We start from the raw sequence: 25,747 nt of genomic DNA on the forward strand, positions 1-25,747 counted from the left end.
TTAAACACAGCAGGATGTAATGTGCCTTAAGGGAAAATCCAATTGACCATCAAATAAACAGAAATACTTAGAAAATGGGATTGAGTATTTAATAAATCAAGAAGTGAAGACAAACTGAATTAAACCAAAAACAAATTCAAATAAAGAGAAGAAGAGAATAAACTGAAAGATGTAAATCAAGTAAACTGCAAGGATTTAATTAATGAGACAGGATTAAATGAGAGAAGGATGATGGAAACAATTAGAGAAAAGAGACATTAATAATGGAAGATGTTAAGGAAGAACTCATAAAAGGTATATGACAAGGAAAACTTGCTTCAGAACCATTATTTCTTTAATGCCTGTCTGTTCCCACAGCGCTGGACAGCAATGACACAGCAGAATGAGACCTTGGTCTTGGACTCCACCACCACCACCACAGGAAGTGAGGGCATGCGGCTGGTCCTGCGGCAGGGAATCCTGCGGGACTTTGAGTCCTACATTTTCAGCTTGCGTGTCACCGATGACACCATGGACCGTGAGGGTGTGGCCTACATCATGCTTCGCCCCAACAAGCCACCTTCAGGTGGCTCTTGTTCACTGTGGGCCAGTGTGGCTGGGACTCGGGTTCGCTCTCTGCAGGACAAGGTCCATTTTAACTGCACGGGTGAGGACAGCAGCAGAAGGCTTTGTCTTTTAGATAAAGCTGAGAAAGTGTGTCTCCCACACAAACAATATTTTCATGGGTGAAGGTACTTTATTCAATGCTGGGTTTTATGTGATCTTTTGGACCCCTTTCCTTAGGTTACACTGATCTGGACGACTCTCCAACCCCGTTGCTATACAGTCTGTTGGTGATGCGCTGCACCGGTTCATTCTGTGAAGAGTTCTGTGTGTACAAGGGCACAAGCCCCGAGCACGCCACCTACTTGCCCTCAGGTTTCCACTCAGCACTCAACAGAGTTGTTGTGTCCGTCACTGTAGAGGACCACCAAGGGGCATCCATCATTGCACTCAACAAGTCAGTGTCTCAGGCAATGAAGATCTAGCTTCAATATCTGGAATGTACTGATGATCTTGTGCAGTGGATCAGTTGCATGTCTGTGTGTGTGTATGTGTTCATGTACTTCCAAGAAGACACAGTATAGGCCAGTGGTCGCAATTTTGCTCCTGGAAGACCCCCTGGTGGCATGTTTTCACTTCAGACCTTCCTTTATTACCTCCAGGATGGCGTACTGGCCTAATAATGCACGTAGAATATTGTGGGCAGTGTGTGTGTTGGAGTAAAATATCTGGTAAGGGGTCTTCCAGGAGTGGGCGTGGGGAAAATTGTTTAGGAGTCAACATCTTTACAAAAACTACTGTCATTTGTTTAAATTCAAATAAGGTTAAGGCATATTCTGTGTCACATGGCTTAGGGATTTCTGACATTTCTGCTTGTGTTGTCAGGACAATGGAGGTGGTTCTGCCAGAGGTTGATAATAACTACAGCAGTCTGCCCCACTATTTGTCAAACCTGACCGAGACCAGGCTTCAGAATCTTCTGAAGCAAGGAGATTCCCAAGGCGTGCGAGAACTTTCCCTTGCCCTCATCACAGTGCTGAATGAGGTAGGTTCATCGGTCTGCCGGCATCTACTACAATGTATAAAATCACTGTGGATGACACTACGGTATCCAGCCGACTTCGACCTCTGAGTGCTGTACGATCTGTACACATGAACATGTCTCTTTGTTTGTGTGCAGTACGAACAGACCAGACCCAGTGCAGTGGTGACGCGTGCAGAGCGCCAGTACCGAGTCAGCGTCCGGGGCAATATCACTAGAGCGCTGACCTCCCTTGACCTCAACACTGTCAACGACATCCAGCAGACGTCTGCCGCTCTGGCTCAGTGCACGGTGGGTGGCAGCAGGGAAATACAGAGAGATGTACCAAATGACAGGATGAGCCCATGTTTACCACATTGCCTCATGCCAGAGAGTATTATAAGACATGTTTTATGACTTCAAAAGATATAAAAAGAGTGGGGAGGTGAGCAGATAAAAATGTGCTAAATATGGCATATTTGCACAACAAAATTCTGATTATGGATTAATGGGAGTCAGACGAGTGAATTGTGTGTTTTCCCAGGCGGTGAGTCGAGAATTTGTGTGTGAAGAGTGCCAGAACAGCACCCTGAATAAGCTGGAGTCCATGCTGGAGATCCTGCAGACTGACACCAAGCAGGGCACAGTTACCCCTACTGAGATCGCAGACAACATCCTCAACATCATGGGTTAGCTGACTTCACACCTTTTCTTCTTCTTTAGCTCTTAACAAGCACGTATTGCAGATGCTCTGCTTCCTGCAAGGACAAAAACGCTTCAGCTAATAAACTTGAAGAAACATGAATGTTCAGAATGCTCTTCTCTCAGTATATATATTTTTATATATTTCTTTTGTATGCCACAAGGCCTACACTGTTGTTGCACAGTATCAATATAGGAGTGTGTTGAAGAAGATAAGTAACTAGCCAGTGTTATTATCTCTGACTTGAACTTATAATGAAATCTGTACAATTTAAACCCTCTCATAGCAATATGTCAGATGTACAAGTGTAGCACAATGTCCTGTCTCTTCCCTCCCTCTTTAGTGTCCCTCCATTTTTAATAATGCTCATAATAATCCAATTACTTTTGGTGTACGCAAATTAGTGTGAACATTTGCGAACATTCCCCGTATGCTACATGCATTATTTGATTTATTTGATTATTAGAGTAAGACTGGGCTTCACAGAGGCATGGCAGATACTGGTGACACTAAATAGGCAGTAGGTGAGTGGTGTGTGCTCCCTAGTCCCAGTACCCACCCTTTGCCCAGTGTCCCGGGAGCCATGACATGATTGGGAATAAGCCGTAATGGGATATGGTTTTATTTCTACATCCTGCAGGTGACCTCATCCACCAGGTGAGTCAGGCGGCAGCAGCTGGCATTCCATCCGATTCTGAGGACCGCGGGCCACACGCATCTCTGACGCATCCTTTGTCATCGGAAGACCACCACCCTCTGCGGGTAGCAGCCAAAGCCTACACCCTGTCTTCCGAGCTGATGCGGATTCTGATGCACTCACGCGTTCTCAACGAAGAGCCGCTGATTCTGCGAGGGGCTGAGATCGCAGCCGCGGGCAAACGTGCCGACCCGCAGAGCCTCCTCTGTTACGACAGCAGTAGCAGCCCTGAGTGCCAGCGCTTCTCCATACCTCGCACCTTCAACACCAGCCTCAGCCGGGCGGCTGCGGCCGGGAACACCAAGGCTGGGGGCTCTGGAGGGACCGGTGTGGTGCAGCTGCTTTTCCAGGTCGAGCCCAACCCATTCCCTTTTAACTACGTAGCCAACTACACAGTATCCACTGAAGTGGCTTCCATGGAGTTCCGCACAGAGAATGGCACCCAGATCCCAATCTCTGGCCTGGATGAGAACCAAGCCATCACTGTGGCGGTGAACAACGGAACTGGAGCTGGACTGGATGGAGTGGGGAGGCCTGCGGGGAGTGTTAACGTGAGTCGGTGCAGTCACGTCATTGTCAGGGTGGATACTGGCAACTCCAACCGCCAGGCCGGCATCTACATCCAGCTCAACTTGACTGTGGTGGAGGGTAAGGAAGCCAGTGTAATTAACTGTCTGAGCTCATCTAGACCTACTGTATCAGACTGTACCACCCAGTAGCATTTTCATGGAAAGGCATATGGCTTAATAAATACCAACGCAGGTTTTACACTGACAATAGCTAGAGACACATTGGTATCTCACATTGGTATACCTGCTGTTTGGGTACAGATGCGACTAAACCCTTTTACAGTCTTAATGAGATTACTTACTTATTGTTTAATATTTAACAAAATTAAATTTATACAAATGTACATACACTCTGTCAGTATGCTGGAGTGTGTTTGTTTAGCAAGCATAACATATAGAAGAACCTGCAATTTAGCTGAATAGGTCAGTATTGTATATCACTGCATGGTTAGTTTTACTTGATCCAGTTATATGACTAAGCTATGAATATACGGTGTTTAACTTGTTTAGGATGGGCTTTTTATTATATTGTGAGTTGCTACTGACTGTTTTCTGTGCTTTTTAGGGTAAAACATGCTAAACAGGATCCACTTCAATGAGAAATACATTATTTTGACAAAACTAGACAAATATGTTGTCTTAATTCACATGGTTATATGCTTTGGGCTCAGCAGCATTTTTCACATATTTTCCTCAGTCTAAGCGAGATCAGAGATCATGTTTAGAAGCAAATGATGCTTTCAGGTAGTTTGCTGCAATTTGGTGCGAAGCAGCATAGCAATTACGAGCAAAATGATGTACCAGAGTTTGTCTTCAACTGTATTTGTAATGGAATTTATTCCAGATGGTTCAGAGGAGCGTGAGCCAGACCCCGCCATAATGGCTTACCTTCACAGCTCGGACTGGCCCAATGAATACAATTGCAGTGACCGTAAGCACATCAGCCTAAGCATGACCCGCGGGAAAGACCTGGACCACCGACGCTACACGTTCTTCGTGTCTCCAGTGTAAGATTTCTGACCCAGAAATGAGATGAACTCACAAAACCATCTTGTCTATAGCAATTGTCCTATGTAACCATTGTAGGTCACATGACACCACTCTGGTGTACTACATCAACGTGACCACAGGCTGTGCACCGAACTACCCTGCTCTGATCCGCCTGGAGGCTGGTGTGTTTTCGTCGCTGTGCCAGTACTTTAGTGAGAGCGCCAAACTGTGGAGAACAGATGGCATGGCACCCCTGGCAGAGACCAATGCCAGCCGGGCTGTCTGCAGCACCAGACACCTCACCGCCTTTGCAGCCAGCCTGTTTGTGCCACCCGACGCCGTGGAGTTCATAACCCCTGTGAGTGCCACAGTTGGTTGAGAATGCAGAACACATTGAACCATTAACAACATTCAACATTTATTTACGTTGCCATAAAATGGGAAAAAGGCATAGTTACTCAGGGGCAGTGGTGGCCAAGACAGTAATGGCGGGGAACCGTAATCAGAAGATTGCCAAAAGTGCCACTTAGGTCCCTTGATTAAAGTACCATCCCCACACACTGCTCACTAAGGGTGATGGTTAAAAGCAGAGGACACATTTTGTTGTGTCACCGTGTGCTGTGCTACAGTGTTTCACAATGACAATCACTTCACTTTCAGAACAATCTGAATGAATTCCATTTATCATCTTATTTTTCATATTTAGATGTCTTCTTCAGCTCTGAATGTGAACATTTTTTCAACTCTCCATCTACATAAATAATATTTATATACTGCAGCACCCTCACCCTAGTCCTCCGTACGGTGTCGTGCTCCAGGTTCCCGCGGGCCGCAGTCTGGTGGCAGTGCTAAGCTGCCTGGTGGGACTCATCTGCTACGCAGTGGCAGCCGCCATCCTGAACAAGCTGGACCGTCTGGAGCTCAAACGCGCTGCCGTGGTGCCGCTCTGCGGCAAGGATGGGCTTCACAAGTATGAGGTGCAGGTGAAGACTGGCTGGAGCCGAGGTGCTGGTAAGGATGTCACAGTTACTTTTCAGGTCACTGTTCATCTCAGACATTAGTGGCTTACTCAACTCGAAATGTGTCAGAAGTGTTCAGCACCAATTAGCATTTTTAGCATGGATGAAAACTTATATTAGTGTGTAATCTGGGATGGGAACTTATTGATCCATAATTTTAGATTGAAAATAACTAATTTAGGACACCAATGTAGGGGAGAATCCAGGTGCAAAACCAGAAACCAGTTTATGGTAATATGGGACAAACAAACAATCTACTTTGGGGAAGGGGAAGTGGTAATGGGGAAAGGAAAGGCTCAGTCACACAGACACACTCCACACTCACACCACATCTGAAGAAAAATACAATACAACAATACCATTTACACACACCAAAACTTACATAGATTGGCCCAGTTGTTGCAGACCGCACCGAGAATCCACAGAGAAGCCCGCGGCTGACAACCCTTTAAACCCATTACACACAACTTGCGTAATACACTCACTCATACCACACACAGTGGCAGTGACAGAGGGATAAGACTGGACGTGAAACACTGGTGCAGGTTCTCCAGGTGTGGGTAATCGGGAAGGGGCGGGGCTCATTCTGAATGTAAATGTCATCATCTGACATTGTAAGGGCTTCCAGGCTCTTGGCCTTGTTAGCTTGTCAAATCTGTGAGCTGGACAAGCGTAGCTGTCATTACCTTGTTCTGCACTTTGTTCTTAACTTCCCTCCATTGTGTTCAGGCACCACTGCCCACATTGGCATAAGTCTGTATGGGAGAGAGAGCAGAAGTGGGCATCGCCATCTGGACACCATTGGTGCATTTGCCCGTAACAATCTGGACATATTTCGTATTGCCACAGATACCAACCTGGGCAATATTTGGAAGATTCGTATTTGGCATGACAACAAAGGTGACTTTTTTGTCCACAGTTAGACACTTTTTAAAATGGTTATCATAACTCTGACCTTTTCTTTCTTCCCTCTCCACATCTATCATAATGTGTCATTTTCTCAGGCCTAAGTCCGGCTTGGTTTTTACAGTATGTGTTGGTAAAGGACCTGCAGTCTGGAAACAGCTATTTCTTCTTAGTTGAAGAGTGGCTGTCTGTTGACAATGAGAACACAGATGGACGGGTGGAAATTGAGGTGGAAGCATCAGGTACGGACGTTTTCATTTCTCAATTCAGTCTCTGTGTTATGGTTGAAAATGTAGAGTGGTACCCATGGAACTAACTCCAAATAATATGCCTTCCGTTTCTTACTTCCTGTTGATCCTACAGAAGAGGCGGAGCTATTGGACTGGCGTCGCTTGCTCTCGTGGGAGCTACAGAGGGCCTTGTGTGACAGTCACATCTGGCTGTCGCTGTGGGAACGGCCCCGACGCAGTCCCTTCAGTGGCCTGCAGAGGGCAACGTGCTGTGCATCACTTCTCAGTCTATCACTGCTAGCTAATGCAGTGTGGTACGCTACAGTCACCCATGGCAACAGGTACGTATTTGTATTTTAGCTTTGTTTTTGAGATATTTAGGAAAAACAGAAACCAACAGGTGAATTTAAGACACTAGAAACAACATAGTCTGGGTGTTTTCTCAAAATCGATACATTGCAATGGGCGATTCTGCATTGATGCAGTGCAGAACATACTCCATTATATCATAATGACGTTACTTGGTGATTTTTGGATCCAAGTTAAAAAGTAGTGTTGGTAGTGACAATGGCTGCCAGAATATCTAGTAACTATCATCTCACTGGCATATGTAAAACATAATGTAGAAAAATTGATTCATGATTCATTGTGATTCACTTTTAATCGAGTAATCGAGTCATGAGACCAGTGGAGGGTCACACCTCTGATGGTGTTTGTAAGCCATAACCATGTTTTCAGCCCACTGAGTGTACTTTATGGTCCTTAAGCACTATACATTTTAAACTGTACACTGTAAATCTGATGTGTGTCTTTGTGCTTTTGACTTGTAGCTCTACTGCAGTCTCTCATTTGGTGTCCCTAAATTCCGAGACGTTAGGGGTGGGTCTTGTGAGCTGTTTGGTGGTGTACCCCCTCTACCTACTCACTTTCTGCCTGTTTAGACTGAGTCGGAGCAAGGTGAGACACACACTAGTCAAAGTCAAGTCAAAGTCAGCTTTATTGTCAATTCTGCCACATGGACAGGACATGCAGAGAATTTAAATTATGTTACTCTCAGACCCATACAAGTAACATTAAATACAAAACAGTAACATTGAATACAAAGGTATAAATACAATAAAAAAAAAACACAATATACAATTTTAAAAACACCATATACAAATAAGGGCACATGGTGGAGAGTGCAAACCCATGTAGTGCAACAGAGGTAAGTTTAAAGTGACAAAGTGACAAGTGAGGTAGTTGGCAGACCAAAGCTGCACAGAGTGACTGGTGCATGGTCAGTTTGTATGTGTTAGGGTTCAGAAAGTTTGTGGAGCAGAAGAGGGGAGTGAGGGGAGTGGGGGCAGAGCCGGGAGGGAGTTGAGTTTCCTGACAGCCTGATGGGTGAAGCTGTCCTTCAGTCTGCTGGTCCTGGCCTGGAGACTCCACAGTCTCCTTCCTGATGGCAGCAGGCTGAAGAAGGTTTGCATTGGGTGGGTGGGATCAGCTGCTATGCCGAGGGCTTTCTTGGTGAGACGTGTGCTGTAGATGTCTTGGAGGGAGGGGAGAGGGACACCGATGATTCTCTCAGCTGCTCTGACTATGCGTTGGAGAGTTTTTTGGCAGGACGCATTGCAGGCTCCAAACCACACAGTGATGCAGCTAGACAGGATGCTCTCGATGGTTCCCCGGTAGAATGTGTACATGATGGGGGCTGGTGCTCTTGCTCTTCTAAGTTTGCGGAGGAAGTAGAGACGCTGCTGTGCTTTTTTGGCCAGTGCAGTGGTGTTATTTGTCCAGATCACTAGATCAAATGAGACCAAAAAAAAGGCTTGTGATGTGAGGAGCAGATTAGAGGGCATTACAGTCATTACAAACTTGGAAAAGTCATAGAATTTGAGGCCTTGAATGTTTTGGAATACGAAATAAACATATAAAGTTCTGGAAAAGCCATTGAAATTAGATTGATACATGAATGTATAACATGAATTACACAGATCCCATAAGACTGCGTGAGAAATGTATATTCATCAAAATTTGTGTTAGGGTCATGGAAAAGTCATGGTACACACATGCTTGTATGCTTTGTTTGTAGGTTCTGGTAGAGCAGCTTCCCCCTCCTGTCGATCAAGAGTCCCTCGAGATCGATGACTTCCTGGATGACTCCATGACAGGAAGTTCCCTCTTGGTTTTGAATGGAATCCATGGAGAGGTGAGTCATTGTGTAATTGTCACATATTTTTTTTATTGAAACTATAAAACCCATAAGTATTGAATTCAGGTATTCCAGTCATTTCCAGGGTCAGAGGTGTATAAAGTCAAGCACCATAGGTAGGCAGGTATACTGCTTCTAGAAACATTAGTGGAAGAGTGGGTAGATCTCAGGAGCTCAGTGAATTCCAGCGTGGTGCTGTGATAGAAGGTCACATTTGTAATAATTTGCATTACTGAATTTTTCTTGCTACAAGATATGCGCCAAAGATTCTCAATGGGGTTAAGGTCTGGACTCTGTGGTGGCAAATCCATGTGTGAAAATGAAGTCTCATGCCACCTGAACCATGCTTTCACACTTTGCTGCTGACGAATCCAGGCATTGTCATCTCTGAATATGACTGTGTCATCAGGGAAGAAGAAATTGACTGATTGAATAACTGCATAAGTTCAGGTTAAATCACGTTCTGAGGCACACAGTGTGCAGAAGTTGGCAACTTTCTGCAGAATAAATAGCTGCAGACCTCCAAATTGTATGTGGATTTCAGATTAGCTCAAGAAAAGTGCATAGAGAACTTCATGGAATTGGTTTCCATGGCCCAGCAGCTACATCCAAACCTTACGTCACTGGTGTGAAGCACGGCGCCACTGGACTCTAGAGCAATGGAGTGACAGGAGAACTGCACTGAACTTGGTCCCTATAGACGTGGCTAAGCAAGTTTGGTGTGGAGGAACTTGACTGACCTGCACAGAGCGTACAGAACACCTTTAAGATGAATTAGTGTGGAGTCACAAATTCTGTTCTGGAAAAAATGGTCAAAAATCCTCATAAACACACTGCTAAACCTTGTGAAAAGCCTTCCCAGAAGAATTGAAGCTGATATGCCTGCAAAACCTCTATATTATAACTTATGGCTTAATAAAGGAATGTCCTGTGTTTGTAAATGCAGATGCTTTTTTTTTTTGCAATATAGTGCAGGTTATTAATAGGGTCACTTCTACGTCAATCTTGAAGTGTCTTGAAGTGAACAACAAAGCACAAATTGTTTTATAGCCTAGATCCCCCAGAATTGTTTTAACAGAAATGTAATACAAATGTAAAATATTGTATGTTGTGTGGCATTGCTGTCACTTTGTTTTGATAATAATTGAGGCTGTCATTTCTGATGAAAAATGATTCATAGAGATTATTAACATGCATTCTCTCTGTAGACGTATTCAGAGGAGACAAATATTGACTTGCCCACCCCTTCCACAAAAAGGTACGGACTTTGTTGCCATGGAGATATTTTTTCTGAGTGACATTCTCGTTATCCATTTGCATTCTAGAGAGGCAACTCTTACTAATGGACAGAGATTAGATCCTGCAATAAACTCTACAGCGTGCGTGTGTGTGTGTGTGTGTGTGTTGTCTTGTGCTCTTAATCTTTAATTGCTCATTTGTAAACATTCTGTGTCTCTCATTTTTAAGTGAGCAAGTTTCCCCCTAATTGCCCCTAATTAAACCCTAACCCTGCTTTACAATTTCAGCAGCTGGATTTAATATGAAGATGAACACAAGATGTTCAAAAAATGATCTATGCTGCTTCTGTTTTTCTTCTTCTGATACGTGACCAGTGTTAATATTATTGCACTAGAAAATATGGAAAAGAGATAAAATATTTCAATTTCTTATTATGAGAACAGACCTGTGTAGAAGTGTAAAAAAAAGAATCTTTAAGTGAGAACATTATTGTGTATTCTTGTCATAAAACTAGAAGTATTTATCAAACATATACATATATATTTTAATCAAAGAAACAACCACAACATTTTCAATATATTTTTTTCTTAAGATTTAATCTTTTGCAGTGTAGTTTATGATTATATGAGCATTCTTAATCACAGTGTTACCCATCCTTTTATCTTTTTAGACATTAATAATGTATTTTGCATTCTTTTCATTTTAATTTATTTCTTACTTACGATAAGAACAGCGAAGAACAGGGTTTGTTTGCTAGTGTAAGCTCAACTACATTTTTGGTGTAGAATTTGGTGTAGATTTATTTTTGTCACCCAGAACACTGTTGAGTTTTGTTTGTGACTACTGAATTCTGAATAGATGTTTTCTGGAGGCCTTGTGTATTTATCTGTGCCTTTATCTTTGTCCCACTATTTCTGTCCAAAGTCTGCAGAGATGGAGTGTGCCAGACCTTGATTGTCCGGAGACAGTGAGCGACACGTCGGTGGTCGGGATGGGACTTCCCCCAAGACTGAAACGGGGACAGGGCAGTCGATACCTTGGTGTAGACATGGCCTTTAACACTGAGGATGAGGAGGGTGTAGATCCTCATAGGAACAAGTACTTCACCTCATCTGGTACGATCACACAAACACTCAAAGAAAACTGCATACAAGGTTAAAATTAGCCTCAGCTCTACTGCTGACCTGACACTGGTTACTGAAGCAGTAGGTGCAATGGAGCAGTTCACCAGCACAGCACAGCGTAAATGAAGATCAGCACAAAACCTATTTAAAAAAATAAATCTGCATTTGAGATGTAAAGGCCAGTTACTTCTTTATCTCTCATTTTGTACAACGATGCAAACAGTGTCCACACATCAACAGTATGAATCCAACATTATAAGACTTGAAACTAAAAAGAAGAGTTGGGAGGTGGTAAAAAATGGTTTATTTGCAAATCCCATAACTCGGGTTTGTCTAATATTGGATTCTGGCTGCTTAAAAGTCCTGGGTCTTCTTTGGCATATATTTTGTTTCACAAGTTGTCAAATAACAGAGTTCAGTTGGTCTTGGCCTGCAGGTTTGGACTCTTTTGATTTGAATCCATGCTACTGTAATAGATGCAGTGTGTGATTTAGCATTGCTTTGCAGAAATATGCTATTCCTTCCCTGAAAATCATACATGTGATGCATAATACATTTCCTGAAAAAGATGATAACATCATCAAAATGGTAGTAAATGTTGCTAAAGACCTGTATAGTGGTTGGCTAGCAGGTAAGGTAGTGGAGCCGTAATTGGAAGGTTGCCTGTTCGAATACCGAACCACCAAAATGCCACTGAGATGCCACTGTCCCCACACACTGCTCCCTGGGCGCCTGTTATGACTGCCCACTGCTCACCAAGGTGATGGGTTAAAAGCCGAGGACACATTTTTTTGTGTGCACAGTGTGCTGTGCTGCAGTTCCACAATGACAATCACTTCACGTTCATATACACCTTTCAACAATGATGGTGCACTAATACCATCAGAGATGCAGATTGTCCCTCTCCTCTTTTTTTTACACATTTATATTCATCTGAGCTCAGTGGATTGTGAACTAGCTTTGGCCCAGTGGTTCTGGATCATGTTCATGTATAGGTTATTCTTTCTTTGTATTGATGGCAGAATGTACGTTTACTAGAAGTTTTCCTGAGCCGGTGCAGTGGTTTCCATAACTGAATAATGGAATACTCATGGAAATTAGGCAGTGTGGCCCCAAGGGCCTGAAGATAACCAATATTGAATATTGATTTTTGGCCCCGTCCCCTGCGGAATGTTTTTTTACCATATGCTCAGAATATTGAAGACATTATGCACTGATGTTATATACAGTGATATTATATAACATACAGATGATGTGATGTTGAAAGTCTTTACAATTTTGTGTTGAGTAATATTATTATCAAATTGTTTGTTGCAGATTCAGAGATAAAATGTCCCTCCAACTGTTTCTTTTTAGTGCCACATGAACAGTTTTTTTTGCCCCATGCCAGCATTTTTGAGACATGCTCCTGGGATTGTGAAGGGATTACTGAATTTCTACTAATTCCCTCTGTTCCAGACGAGGACCTCATTAAGCGCATCCTGGTTGATGGACAGCTGCCGGTTTCCCATCTCTGTGATGCACAGCAGCTCTTCTCTCAACCAGACAGTGATGTGGCCGACCTGTAAGTCTAATAGATCAATTTCTGCCATTACTATAATATTCAGAATGGCTTGAGAATTATATAGGACCATATGGAAGAGCAGAGATCCTTGACCTGGGCAGACTGAAGTATGGAGGGCTGGTTGGGTGGATAGACATTGTATTAATGAGGGACGTTCCTGGATGTGTAGATGATGATGGAATGATGATTAATTATGCTTGATTTGTTGCTATAGGTCCAGTATTTTGGGGGATAAGACAGAGGTGATATTGCTTCAGAAACTCAGTGAATCCCAGCCTGCTGCAGCAGTAAGAAGAGAACCACCCAAAACTGCCTTCACAAACCACACAGGTCAGTATGGCACATTCTCAAAACACAAAGTCATGTTTATTAATATTCCATAAATACAAATGAGAGAAGTGACATATGGGAATAAGCCAAGTGATTTTGGATCTGAGAAGCTGGTAGTCTGAGAAAAATAGGATCAAGCAGGACATTCAAAGTAGTTTGTTGTTGATCCAGCTTTTGCTCTCCTTCTGTTTTAGTGGTGACGGATGTGTGTAAGCCTCGGCCACTGCCTCCCTGGTGTGGGCGGGTCACTCTGTGGGGGAACTGGGCGGGGCTTCTCCTCTCCAGCAGCCTGACGATGTGGCTGGGACGGAGCATGAATGGTGGAGTGGCTCTGATGTGGCTCATATCCTGCATGGCCAGCTTTCTGTCCTCCTTCTGCCTGCTGGAACCGCTCAAGGTACGCATGCACTATAAACACACAAAGTATACAAAATGCTCCCATAGTTCAAGGACACACAATATGTACGCCTTAATGTTCCTGATATGCAGGGCTTTGTTACGTTGATGTAGAAAAGATACATTTACATTTCCGGCATTTATCCAGAGCGCCTTACAACCAGTAGTGACAGGTACAGTCACTTGCTATGGCGGGGTTATCTCTGTATTTGTACAGGTGCTTTGTGAGGGGCTGTACTTTGCGCTGGTCGTGGGGCGTTTGCGGGCAGAGCAGCAGGATGTGTTGGTGGAGCTGCCGCGGGTGAAGCGGATGCTGCAGAGAGTGCCACGGCTGAGGCCTCCACAGGGCTTTGCTTTAGCTCAGGCCCGTGAGGAGGCGCGCAAGGTCCGCATGCTGCACAACACACTGAAGGTGAGATGTGTGCTGTGCATAAACAACAGGCAGCAAAATGGACATCTTGTTCACAAAATTACAAACACACACATTCAACATGTTGTTTTAGACGAATGTGCATTGATTTAATAATAATAATACATATTTCCAAGGACACTGCTAAATAAAGTGATCATTAAAAGTAACAATAATATACAAAAATAAAGTAGAATGTAATTAACTCATGATAAAACCATCATAAAACAAAAGAAACACAGCATATGGGACAAATAAAAGACATTGCATTGTCTTATTGGTCCTCTAATACTGTATCGTATTGGAAAGTTTCTTTCTGAAATTCAGCCTTGGTGCAGACTTACTGCCACTTTGAACCAGTCCCACAATGAGATTTCCCAGGACACGCCGTTTCTGTGTCTGTAGCTGTGAGTTTGACATTCCTGAAACAGTCTACAACTCATAGCAACGTTTTGCCTCGCTTACAGTAGCCTATTGTTGGCCGATGAGGCTGTGATTTGAATATGGGGCTGGACCTGTCCCAGAAGGGACAAATCAAAATCACCCATATTTCAGGATGTCCCGGACAGTTCAGGACAGTTGGCAACCCTAGCAGTGGTGCAGTGTGCATGTAAGGGCATTCCAACGTTGGGGTCAGCCCCGTCTAACAGAGCCAAGAGGGGCGAGGGGGGCGGGGCAGTGGATGAGGGGTCGGAAGGAACCATGTGATGATTTTGTATTCTGTGTGTGAATTTCTGTGATCTAATGGTTGTGTGTGTGTGTGTGTGTGTGTGTGTGTGTATGTGTGTGTGTGTGTTGTTCTGTGATCTCAGGGCTTTTTGCTCTATATGTTCTCCCTGTTGGTCGTCTTGCTGCTCTGCTACACCGACTCGGCCTCAGATACGCAGCAGCTGCAGCTGCGTACCCAACTCCAACAGAGGTTCAACTACAGCACCATCAACAGGTACCTGCCACATAATAACACCTGCGGTAGATACCTATCTCACACATAAACACACACACACACACACTGCTGCATCCTGTCATTTTCACAAAGATACAAACTCATTTGTGTACATTTAACCTATGGTTGTATGAAGGCTGCTTAAGTATATTTTGTTGAATGACAGCAAATGTGCAGTGATTTAATAATAGAGCTGCACGATTAATCTAATCGTAATCGCAATGTCAGTCTGTGCGATTACATGAACGCAAAAGGCTGCGATTTAAATTATTAGGACATGGACTGAACATATCACTCATTCTCTCAAAGTTTGCGAGCTGACTGAAGTCTCACTTCAGTCGAATGTGACGTGTTCGGTCACATGACTTTCGATTCGGTTCAATGGAGACCTTAGATTCGTGACTCACATAGACATATGGGTACACGTACATCAACGTTGCCGCCATATTGCGATAGGCTCTGCTGTGGAGTGAAGCATATACATGTCTATGGAGAGAAGTGCATAAAAATGCCTCACTCTTGTGCTGCTTGGGGCTGTACAAACCGCTGTACATTCAAAACCAGATCCTGGGGGATTACATTTCATTATATTTGGCCATTTCATATATTTGGCCATTATAAAATCCCGTTTTATTAGTCTTAACCTTAGCTAAGCTAGGCTAAGGTAGCGAAGCTATGCATTCCTGTGTTCAAGTCAGCCTCCAAACAACGTTTTAGCTAAACGTAGGCATTAACTATTTAGACTGTTCTTAGCTGTTTAGTTAACTTTTCTCAAACTTTGAAGGTTTCCCAAAGAAATTCACCTCAGTTTACAAATCTTAACCTTAGCTAAGCTAGCAAGCTATGCATCCCTGTGTTCAATTCAGCCTCCAAACAACGTTTTGGTTAAACGTAAGAACTATAATACAGGATTTTATAATGGCCAAATATAATCAAAACAGTTGTTTAGCCTTACCAGGGTTTGTCGTTCGACAGTAACGTAAAGAGTTTTTTGTGATTATTTAATTTAGTAGAATATTGTATTTTGAAAGCACTGGGCATTTCAAGTTGTTATAAGTAGTTTGTATGTTTCACTTTGAAATTAAACATTTCACTATTAGTAATTTGTATGCGACTTTTCATTGATATACAAGCAAGTGTCCTTTATCATATCGCAATCGCATATTGCAATATTGATCTCAATAATTGCAATATGTCTTTTTCCCCAAATCTTGCAGCCCTATTTAATAATAATAATTATGTTCAGATAATGCGTTGCACATGTGTGTCAGACATAGTGTCACCTACTGGACATAGTGTCAGACATAGTGTCACCTACTGGAACTAGTTTGGTTTAGTTAAGTGTTGTGTGTGAGTGAGTTTCACTATTTCACTATGAGTCTGTGTGATTGGATCTATGTTAGGGACATTGTCGCCTACTGGAAGCTGTTTGGTTTAGTTAAGGGGTGTGCCTGTGTCGGTATGATTGGATCTTCTCACATTGAATTGGCTCATTTCTCCTCTAATTCGGCAGTGGTGGCCACTGAGGTGCCACTGAGCAAAGCACTGTCCCCACACACTGCTCCCCGGGTGCCTGTCATGGCTGCCCACTGCTCACCTATGGCCACCTATGACCACTCTGTGGACTTGGAGGAGTACACAACCTCAGTCACCAGCTACCAGTGTATTGAGGATATCAACGTCTCCAAGACCGTTATCACCCGTCCAAACCACAAATCACTTTACTTTCACTTTTTCACTATCAACCTGTCGCGGGCCATTAAGGAGGCAAAGCAAGCTTATGCAGAGAAAATCAACAGCCATGTCACGTCTTCAGATGACACATGCCGCATGTGACAGGGGATCAAGACCATCACGGGCTACAAACACACCAGGCCTGCAGCAGGGACCCCTCCCTGCCACATGAGCTGAATGACTTCTTTGCACGGTTTGAATCAGAGATCAGGGAGCCACCGAGGAAAACGACTCCCACTCCCAGCGACCTGCCTCAAAACAACCAAGATCCTCCCAGTGCCAAAGAAGTCAACTGTGTCCTGCCTACAGAAAGGAGATAAAACATCTGGTGGATTGGTGCCGGAGCAACAACCTGACTCTCAATGTCACCAAGACCAAAGAGATGGTTGCCAACTTCAGGAAGAAACCGACTGTCCCAACCTCACTGCACATCGATGGATCTTCTGTTGAGATCGTCAGCAGCGTGAGGTTCCTGGGTGTGCACATGACAGACGACCTCTCCTGGAACCTCAACACCACCTCCACCACCAAGAAAGCCCAGCAACGTCTGCACTTTCTCAGGAAGATGAAGAAGGCCAATCTCCCTCCTCCCATCCTCCCATCATTCTACCAGGGGACTATTGAGAGTGTTCTCTGCTGCTACATCACTGGGAATTGCACTGTCACTGAGCAGAAGGCCCTGCATCGGATAGTGAAGACAGCAGAGCACATCATCGTGGTTCCATTTCCACCCATCTCCCAGCTCTACGAGAAAAACCTCATCCGTCGAGCTCGGAATATAATGAAGGATTCTCACATGCCCTGTTCTCCCTCATACCATCTGGCAGATGGTTCCTCAGAACTGTAACTGCCAAACACTGCAAGAGCTTCTTCCCACAAGCAGTCAGAGCTCTCAATAAACTGCCATCAACCGAAACACTATTAACTCAACAACAATACACTTCAAGCCTTCTGCACCTGATTTTTCTCTACTCATTTTGCACATTCCTGCACATTTTGCAAATATTTGTCGTGTATTTGTATTTATATATCCACTCACAAGCATCCTACATGATTTTGTCCAGTTATGTCCTTATGTCTACTTTTCTCCTATTATATAATCTGTACAGTATTTAAGCTTTAGGCTTAGTTACTATAGATTGGTTTAGTGTGTATATACATATATATTTTCTTTCTTTTATGATTGCACTATGGGGGGGGGGTCTTTGTGAAACATTATTTCAATACAAGGTATACTGTGTATACTGTTGCACTGAGAATAAAGCAATCTTGACTCTCACTAAGGGTGATGGTTAAAAGCAGAGGATGCATTTTGTTGTGTGCACAGTGTGCTGTGCTGCAGTGTATCACAATGACAATCACTTCACCATCCTTCCTTCCTCCCTTATTGTCTAGCCGCGACACACTGTGGACATGGCTCTCGGGCTACTTGTTGCCACAGCTTCTGGATGGTCCGACTCTGATGTACCAGACGGGCAGTCTGCTGCTGGGGACACCCCGCCTACGACAGATCAGAGCACCCACTGGTGAGAAAACAGGAGTGGAGAGAGTAAAGTGTGCAGGATCGATTATTCTGGTGTGAAGTGAATATGAGGTGAAGCTTTGACAGCTTTTGGTTGGATAGGAATGGGGAATTTTATAGAAGTATTACATTCGTGTCAACAACTGAACAGCCTGCACATTTATATTGTTCATTTGAATCATTTCCTGGAGCGTTGTGCCGACATGAGATTGAAAGAAGTCTCATTAATCATGACACGGCCCATTTAGAGCCTGAAAAGAGGCGTATTTGTCCGTCAAGAGATCTGAATGATCTGGACAGGATTCATCCTGAGGGAGAGACACAACCTTAACGCTGAAAAGACATTTCCTTTTCCCTTTAGCCTGTCCAGCAAGTGGATATTTCCCAGGATCCTCTTGGTTCGGGTGTGTTTCCAGGAATGACACTATCGCCTGGAGTGGACAGGGATTCGAACTCGCATCCAACTGGACAGCCAGTTCAGTGGACAACAGTGGGTGAGGAGAAACGGGACCAAATGATTTCCGATATGTCTTGGCAGTCCATTTATATCCATCCTCCTGATCTTTTGTCCTGTATCTGTCTGTGCAGGGTGTGGCACTGGGGTCAGGTGTGGGTGTATGGCAGCGGTGGATTTGTGCAGGAACTCAGCCAGAGCTTGGAAGTATCCAGAGGTCTCCTCCAAAATCTGCAAAAAAAACAGTGGCTGGACCCACAGTGAGTAAATACATATATGGCAATTTTTAGAATGTCCCAAATGTGTCTTTAAATTGAAGTCGTTTGGAAGTATGATGGAGGAATGTACAGGTTAACGCGTAAATAATGTGTAAATAAGATGGTGTGTGTGTTTGTGTGTGTGTGCGTGTTCAGGACGAGGGCCGTATTCGTCGAGTTCTCACTCTACAACACAAACACAGACCTTCTGTCTGTGTTGACCTTCCTGCTGGAGTTCTCCGGGTCTGAGCGCGCTCTCTCCAGCCTGGACTTGAAGACGTGTCGCCTGCATCGCCTCAGCCAAGGCCTGGACCTGCCACTGCTGCTGACGGTAACTGCTAGCAACCGCCTCCCACTGGTCACTATGTAGCACGTCCATCAATAGTCTCACGGAGTCAAGTCACAAAACTGAGAGGTAACTGAGAAGCCATCACCATGGCAACACCACTAAGAAGAAGAAGAGCATGGGGCAGTGGTGAGCTAGCGGGTAAGGGAGCAGACCGAAGGGTTCAAAGTCAACATCAACTTTATTGTCATCTCACCATATACAAGTACACAGAGAAACAAGTTTGTGAAGCTTCGGGGATTCAGAGTGTGTAAAAAGGCATAATATAGTTCATGTCAAGACAAACTCGGGTTCAAATAACTAACAGTCAAGGTTTCGTCCCCACATACTGCTCACTAAGGCTGATGGGTTCAATGCAGAGGACACATGTCCTCATACGATCTTTCTTTCCCCGTCTTTCCCCAGGTGCTGCTGCTTGCATTCGGTGTGGTTTTCTGTGTGTGGCAGGGCTTCACTGTTTTGAGGGAAGGGCGTGGCTACTTCTCACGCACATGGAATTCAGCGGGTGTGCTCAGCCTGGTGTTAGCCTTGCTGGTGGTCACGCTGCACCTCAGCACCTCGGCCCTGGCCGATCGGCAGTGGGCCTTACTCCTGCTGCAGAGGCGGAGCTACACCAGCTTCTATGGCGTGGTACAGCAGAGCCAGGTTCTCACCGTGCTCATGGCTTTACTGCTGTTCCTGCTTGTTCTGAAGGTGAGGAGACATAGCATTCATGCTGTTATATGGGTAGGTAGTAATACAAGGTTTAGAATTTAGAATTTTACAATTATATCAACAGGAATCAAAACTGAAAACCCCTGGTATCCTCTTTAGAGCAACTTGTGCAATGATTTTTGTGCAAAATTTGACTCCATAAAAGAGATTCCCATTAACACTTAAACGCAACAGCAACCATGAGACGTTGAGAGTCTCATGTTTTTGTGCCGGAAGGCCTCCCATCAGCTGCGGTTCCTGAGAGAGTGGGCCGTGTTCGGCCGGGCCCTGCGTCACTCGGCACCGGACCTGCTGGCTGCGTTGGTGGCCATGATCACCCTACTACTGGCCTACTCCTACAGTGGACACATGGTCAGTACATATTACCGGCTCTTTCTTTAACATTGACCTCTTTGGATGCCTGCTATACAAAAATATTTTTGTGCAAGGATCAGTATAGAAGTAAATGAAGATGGCATAGAGCAGAAAATGAGTGAATATGAATTTGAAATAATGCAGTTGCAACCCAAAGCCTGTATCAAACAAGAGTACAGCAGATACCCGTTTGCTTGTTTAGTTGTTTGGTGTTGGGATTTTGTTTCATTTGAATTGTTGGACCAACTATGACATTTTAGTTCAAGTTCTGCTTTCACACACAAGTCTCCCCATAATTTAGCCCGATATTACATTTCTGATCACTCATTCTAATCTCCTGTCTCTTTCTGAAAGAAAAAAAATGTCCATCTTAATGCCATTACAGACTAACCTGTCTTGTTTAAACAGTCCCTCGAGAACTCAAGACTCATTCTTTTATGAAAAAAGTATTTTTAAATTTTTATGTAGGTATTTTCTCTGGGTTGGATGAATTTTCAGTGACATATGGCAGACCCCACATAGTTACTTTACATTTACAGCATTTACCTAGCATCCAGAGGTCCTTCCAATCAGTAGTGACAGGGACAGTCCCCCTGGAGACACTCAGGGTTAAGTGGCTTGCTCGGGGACATGATGGTAGTAGGTGGGGTTTGAAACTGCTTCTATTTCATACGTGAGTGTGTTACCAGCTAGGCTACTACCACCCTAAAATTTATTTCACCCATTAAAACGAATGCATTATTTATTATAAATAAATAGCAGAAAGTAACATGTGAATTTTTGACAACCTTAATATCAGATCATGGCCAAAAAGACTAACTGAGATAGAATCATGTGGCTTATTGAGGTAAACACACCAGCTCTACCTTCTGTTAAATTGCAACTGGAATCCATTTTCACTGCAAAATATCACCTCATGCCATGCTGCTCACACAACTGCGGTCGTCATTTTTCCACACACACTTTCATTTTGCACCTGGACCTGCAAAGCTTTTCAGTAGAGCTCCATTTATTTCAGAGTCTCCTGAGCTCAATGAGTTTTTTTTTTATCACTTTTTACTAGGAAGACCTTGCAGCCATCTGTTAGTGAAAAAGAAAGAAAGCACAAACCCCATTCATACAATTGGCAGATTCTTTAGAGATGCAAGCCGCGACCGTGGTGATTTACTGCCTGTCTTCAGTGAGGGAGTCGAGAGATTAACCTTTATTGAATCATAATGGTTGCACTGGCAGAGACTTTAAAAGCCTGGCAAGCACCATGCCGACCGCATCAAAGGAATATTAAGTGTGTGCTGCATTCGTGTTATTCAGTGCAAGTGGCGTTGTATGTATTAATGCTGGTGAACAGCCGTTCGGCACGTCGCCCCCCCCAATCTTGCCTCAATCTAATTTCATTTTTGAATGCTGTGAGCGCAAATTGCAGTCTGTTGTTATGGTCGGCGAAAAGAAAGTTACTGACAGATCAGTGGAGCTCATAAATTGTGGCCCATTTGTTTTTAATCTTTCTGTCATCATGAGGACCGTATGGATGCGAAGCCCTCCTGCTTTGAGGAACCGTAATTTCACACGTTATTGATGTAATCGTGCACAAGCAGTTAAACCAGAAAGATGCTGTCTGGAGGTTTTTGCACTGGTCCAGGGGCCTTCTTTTGGATAAGAAACCATATTTTTACTTAAATCATTTTCTCCATTCCACAGTTCAATCACGTGGGCACCAACATCTTTGGCAGCAACAGTTGTGTGTCTTTGCATCTGTGCAGCGCTCAGGACTCGTGTATTTCTGTTATTGTAGAAATAATAATATTTGATGATATTGACCTCACGCATTGATGTGAGTGACACCAACGTAACTCCCTGCTTTCTTCTCTCCAGCTCTTCCACTCCGTCCTTGAAGAGTATGGCAGCGTTGGTTCAGCGTGCCTCTACCTACTAGCTGTTGGTGGCCGGGGCCTGCCACTGCACCCAGCAGGCTCCGCCCCGTTCTCAGGTCCTTCTTTAGCGTTCCACACCAGCTTCGCCGTGCTGCGCCTGGGGCTTCTGTGGGTGGTGACCTCAGCGTTGCTAAGAAACTACCAGCGTGCGCGGGCAGAGCTGTACCAGCCGGCGGTGGAGATGCAGGACTACGAGATGGTGGAGCTGTTCCTGCGGCGCCTCAAGATGTGGATGGGACTCAGCAGGGTCAAAGAGGTGCGTCACCAAGCTAAATTGTGTCCAACCCATTTGGGTAAAGGTGTGTGTTAAGGCATTACATTTGTTTGAACAACTTCTTGAAGAAAAAGGTAGGTTTACAACACCATACTTTTTACTTTTTTAAAACCATGCTGGCATAGCATGGCACAGACACAAAATGAAAAATGGCAGATGCGACTGTTGTATGCTCAGATGTAGTCCATTCATTACTACAAATGATACTTTAATAAGTTATTCATATTATTTTGAAATACCAGAATTAGCTTTCCATCGTAATAAATCATTTCTGTAAAGTAAATGAGATTACAATCCAACAATTACACTGTACTTGAGTATTTTTATCACTACGTATTTTTGTACTTGAGTATTACTATTTTGGATTAGTGGTACTCATACATATTTTGGCTACTCTACCCTCCTGTTGACACTTCTGGCATGTGAAGTTCTGAAGATTCTGGTTCAGATCTGTTGTTCTTCACACATCTTCTGTTCTTCTCCATCAGTTCCGTCACAACGTCCACTTTGAGGGGATGGAGCTGCCCCGCTCTCGATCCTCGTCCACCAGTGACTGCAAGTCCCTCTGCCTGCCACCTCTGGACAACCCCGAGCCACCCCCCACCCCGGACAGCATAGATGGTGGCTCAGAGTCCTCCTGGAGGCTGGCCTCAAGCAGTCCCTGCAGTCTGGTGGACACTGTCGGTCTGGGCCAGGCGGTGGTGGTGGGAGGCTCGGCATGGCGAGAGCGGGCGGAGACGGAGGCCACCCTGCGGAGGGTCCTGCCCACCTTCGAGGCACTGTTGCAGCAGCTGGACCGCGTCACCCAGGCCACGGAGGAGCTGTACCAGACTGAGTGTTGGTTGGAGCAAGCTCAGAGGAGGAGCAGGAGCAGGAGCTGGGGTCATGAGCGGAGCGGAGGGGCACAAAGGAAAAACAGTCGGGGAGACTCTGCTGGACAGAGGAGACAGCACCATCAATTTCCCCAACACAAAAGGGACCCCCAGAAACCCTCAGGGACGCAGAAGTGCAAGAGTGCTCGTAAGGACAAAGGGACCTCCAAACCTGACTCCGCCCCTCTAACTCCAACCCCTCCTAAACCCTGCGAGTGGTCCCCCCCCACCCTTGACAGCAACCCACCTTCCAGCCTCTTCCGGCATCCCGCCCACACCACCACCATCCCCACTCGTAAACGCAAGCACAAAGCCCCGCCCCTCAAGAATAAAGTGCACCCCAACCCCGACCGGCCTGTCTCAGGACACCTCAAACCCTGAGAAACCGCGCCCATGTTCTCATAAACACTAACACAAGCCAGGTGACTGAAGATTGTCTTTTATTTTCTATTGCTTTGTTTCGTTCGTGTAACTTTAGTAAATGCAGGGAAAAAGCAACACAGAAGTGCAGACCTGACGACAGAAGGTTGCCAGGAGCAGCAGGTTTTGTCTCTGGCACCTGACTGTTAAGCCAGGTACGAGGGAAATAATAGTCATAAATATAAAAAGTGTAATATGCTTGTTGCCAAATTTTATAAAAAAAAAAAACAGCACCAACAGCCTTATGAAAGGGTTTGGTGGTTACATATTTGAGTGTTATGTTCCACAGTTGGCATGGCAACAAGATGCGGGTCATCTTTTGCGCCATTGCACCCCAACAGCATTAACCTTTAACCCTTGACCCTGGAGGTCACAGTGGGGCAAATGATGTTGACAAGAGCACATCTTGTGCTTGTGCTTAAAGATGAAAGGTCGAACAAAGAAGAAATGTTCTGATTTCACACACAAACACACTAATGCATTTCTTAAATGGGTACATTTCCATGCTTGCTAGTATGTGTATGCATATGCTGAAATGTAGGTGTGCTGCAAAGCTAAACACACCAATAACGCAAAAACCTACACATACACACACATGAAGAGGATATCCGGGTGCTAACTGACTAGCACGCCTCATCCACCCATCAGGAGTTGGACAGACGACAAGTAGAAGAGTTTCGTCTTCCAAGCGACATGAACCTCATGAATTCAGAGTGTGTTCGGACCAGCAGAAAAAGGAATCATGGGTACTCAGCAGCAGTTCTGCTATTTTCCTCGATGAAATGACTGGTTCGATTTTTGTTATTGTGGCTTTCACAACTGTTTTAATCTAATTTTTAAAAAAGCACTTTGTATTGATGTACATAGAGGATGTGTGAGCAAGTGTTTCAGATTAATAAGCTTGGTACAAATTCATAAGCAAGAGCTTCACAAACATTAACTCTCAGCATAGACTTGCCAAAGCTTGCTAATCATTTATGCATCAAGAGATGTACTTTAAGTTAAAGAGAATTTTGTTTGTACGTAGCACTTTATTTCCATGTGTGGCCATTATGATATGCCATATTTTACTTATATGGTGTCAGTTTTCATATCGATTCCCCAACAGCTGCCACTTAGAAGTTAAGCAGAAGAACAGCAGGATGTTGATTGGCAGGGGGTGTTTATGATGTTATGTTTTTATGCATCTTTGTTGCATTTTTTGTACATTATCTGTAATAATGCAATTTCCCCCCGTTTTAATTACCATGCACTTTCTCAGGGACCTGTTTTTGCCCAAGTTAGGGTTTTCTCTTCTTCTTCTTTTAATGAAGTGGTTTTAAAAGGCACTCCAGAAAGGACCGGGTGCTTGAATATTTCTGACCAAATGACACTGAAGTGCTTATCGTCCCATCCGCAGCCTGTAAACCTCAGCGGCATATTTAATCACCTGTTTCTGTTTGGCTCTATATTTTCTTCCCCTACACCAGCACTGACTAAGAGGATTATTCACCTATAGGGGAAAACACACACACACACTTACAGGCATCTCAAAAGTGTCATAGAAAAGCTTCCAATCATTCAGGTGTGTGACCCCATACCCCAGGGGGTTTGTGAGCGAGACGTCCAGACCCAACCCCACGCCTCCAAAGAGGACCAAGACCCAAACACAAACCATTCAGAAATGCTCTTCAACTCAGCTTATGTGCGTCTAATACAAGGTCTTTGTTTCGTATCGTATGTGTGTATAATGGCATTTTGTAGCACTTCTTTTTCAAATGCTTTTGCACGTGACAAAGTCAAATAAAAAAAGTTTGACAGCTGAGCACTGTCTCATCAAACTTGGTCGATATGATAACTGGAAAGAAAAAAAAAAAAAAACGTCCACTGACTGTAGTGAGTCTCCCTTAGAAACAGGGAGGGAAGCTCAATCGTCCGATGGGGGCTCAGTAGAACTGCTGCTCCTCCTCTTCGAGAATCTAATCACCGGAAGGAGACCCCAAGGCAGAC

At 44.3% G+C, this 25,747-nt stretch overlaps 1 protein-coding gene across 2 annotated transcripts in view; it reads left to right on the plus strand.

The window, feature by feature from the left end:
* pkd1a (polycystic kidney disease 1a) overlaps nucleotides 1-25,578 on the plus strand; it is a 72,851-nt gene extending 47,273 nt beyond the window's left edge. For both annotated transcript variants that reach the window (XM_028972679.1, XM_028972680.1), the window contains 29 exons: nucleotides 358-646; nucleotides 784-1,000; nucleotides 1,429-1,588; nucleotides 1,724-1,876; nucleotides 2,109-2,253; nucleotides 2,908-3,612; nucleotides 4,378-4,540; nucleotides 4,620-4,881; nucleotides 5,342-5,534; nucleotides 6,272-6,442; nucleotides 6,547-6,690; nucleotides 6,812-7,019; nucleotides 7,509-7,635; nucleotides 8,756-8,872; nucleotides 10,084-10,133; nucleotides 11,039-11,229; nucleotides 12,697-12,802; nucleotides 13,017-13,132; nucleotides 13,327-13,529; nucleotides 13,746-13,940; nucleotides 14,750-14,880; nucleotides 18,010-18,140; nucleotides 18,498-18,630; nucleotides 18,725-18,850; nucleotides 19,004-19,178; nucleotides 19,599-19,886; nucleotides 20,124-20,258; nucleotides 22,134-22,448; nucleotides 22,955-25,578. In XM_028972679.1, the coding sequence (XP_028828512.1) occupies nucleotides 358-646; nucleotides 784-1,000; nucleotides 1,429-1,588; nucleotides 1,724-1,876; nucleotides 2,109-2,253; nucleotides 2,908-3,612; nucleotides 4,378-4,540; nucleotides 4,620-4,881; nucleotides 5,342-5,534; nucleotides 6,272-6,442; nucleotides 6,547-6,690; nucleotides 6,812-7,019; nucleotides 7,509-7,635; nucleotides 8,756-8,872; nucleotides 10,084-10,133; nucleotides 11,039-11,229; nucleotides 12,697-12,802; nucleotides 13,017-13,132; nucleotides 13,327-13,529; nucleotides 13,746-13,940; nucleotides 14,750-14,880; nucleotides 18,010-18,140; nucleotides 18,498-18,630; nucleotides 18,725-18,850; nucleotides 19,004-19,178; nucleotides 19,599-19,886; nucleotides 20,124-20,258; nucleotides 22,134-22,448; nucleotides 22,955-23,719 (6,114 nt within the window). In that variant the 3' untranslated portion in view covers nucleotides 23,720-25,578. The remainder of the gene's footprint in view (nucleotides 1-357; nucleotides 647-783; nucleotides 1,001-1,428; nucleotides 1,589-1,723; nucleotides 1,877-2,108; nucleotides 2,254-2,907; nucleotides 3,613-4,377; nucleotides 4,541-4,619; nucleotides 4,882-5,341; nucleotides 5,535-6,271; nucleotides 6,443-6,546; nucleotides 6,691-6,811; nucleotides 7,020-7,508; nucleotides 7,636-8,755; nucleotides 8,873-10,083; nucleotides 10,134-11,038; nucleotides 11,230-12,696; nucleotides 12,803-13,016; nucleotides 13,133-13,326; nucleotides 13,530-13,745; nucleotides 13,941-14,749; nucleotides 14,881-18,009; nucleotides 18,141-18,497; nucleotides 18,631-18,724; nucleotides 18,851-19,003; nucleotides 19,179-19,598; nucleotides 19,887-20,123; nucleotides 20,259-22,133; nucleotides 22,449-22,954) is intronic.
* The last annotated feature ends 169 nt before the right edge of the window (nucleotides 25,579-25,747 follow it).

The sequence above is a fragment of the Denticeps clupeoides genome, chromosome 3 (genome assembly GCF_900700375.1).
Source record: "Denticeps clupeoides chromosome 3, fDenClu1.1, whole genome shotgun sequence".
Taxonomy (NCBI): Eukaryota; Metazoa; Chordata; class Actinopteri; order Clupeiformes; family Denticipitidae; genus Denticeps; species Denticeps clupeoides.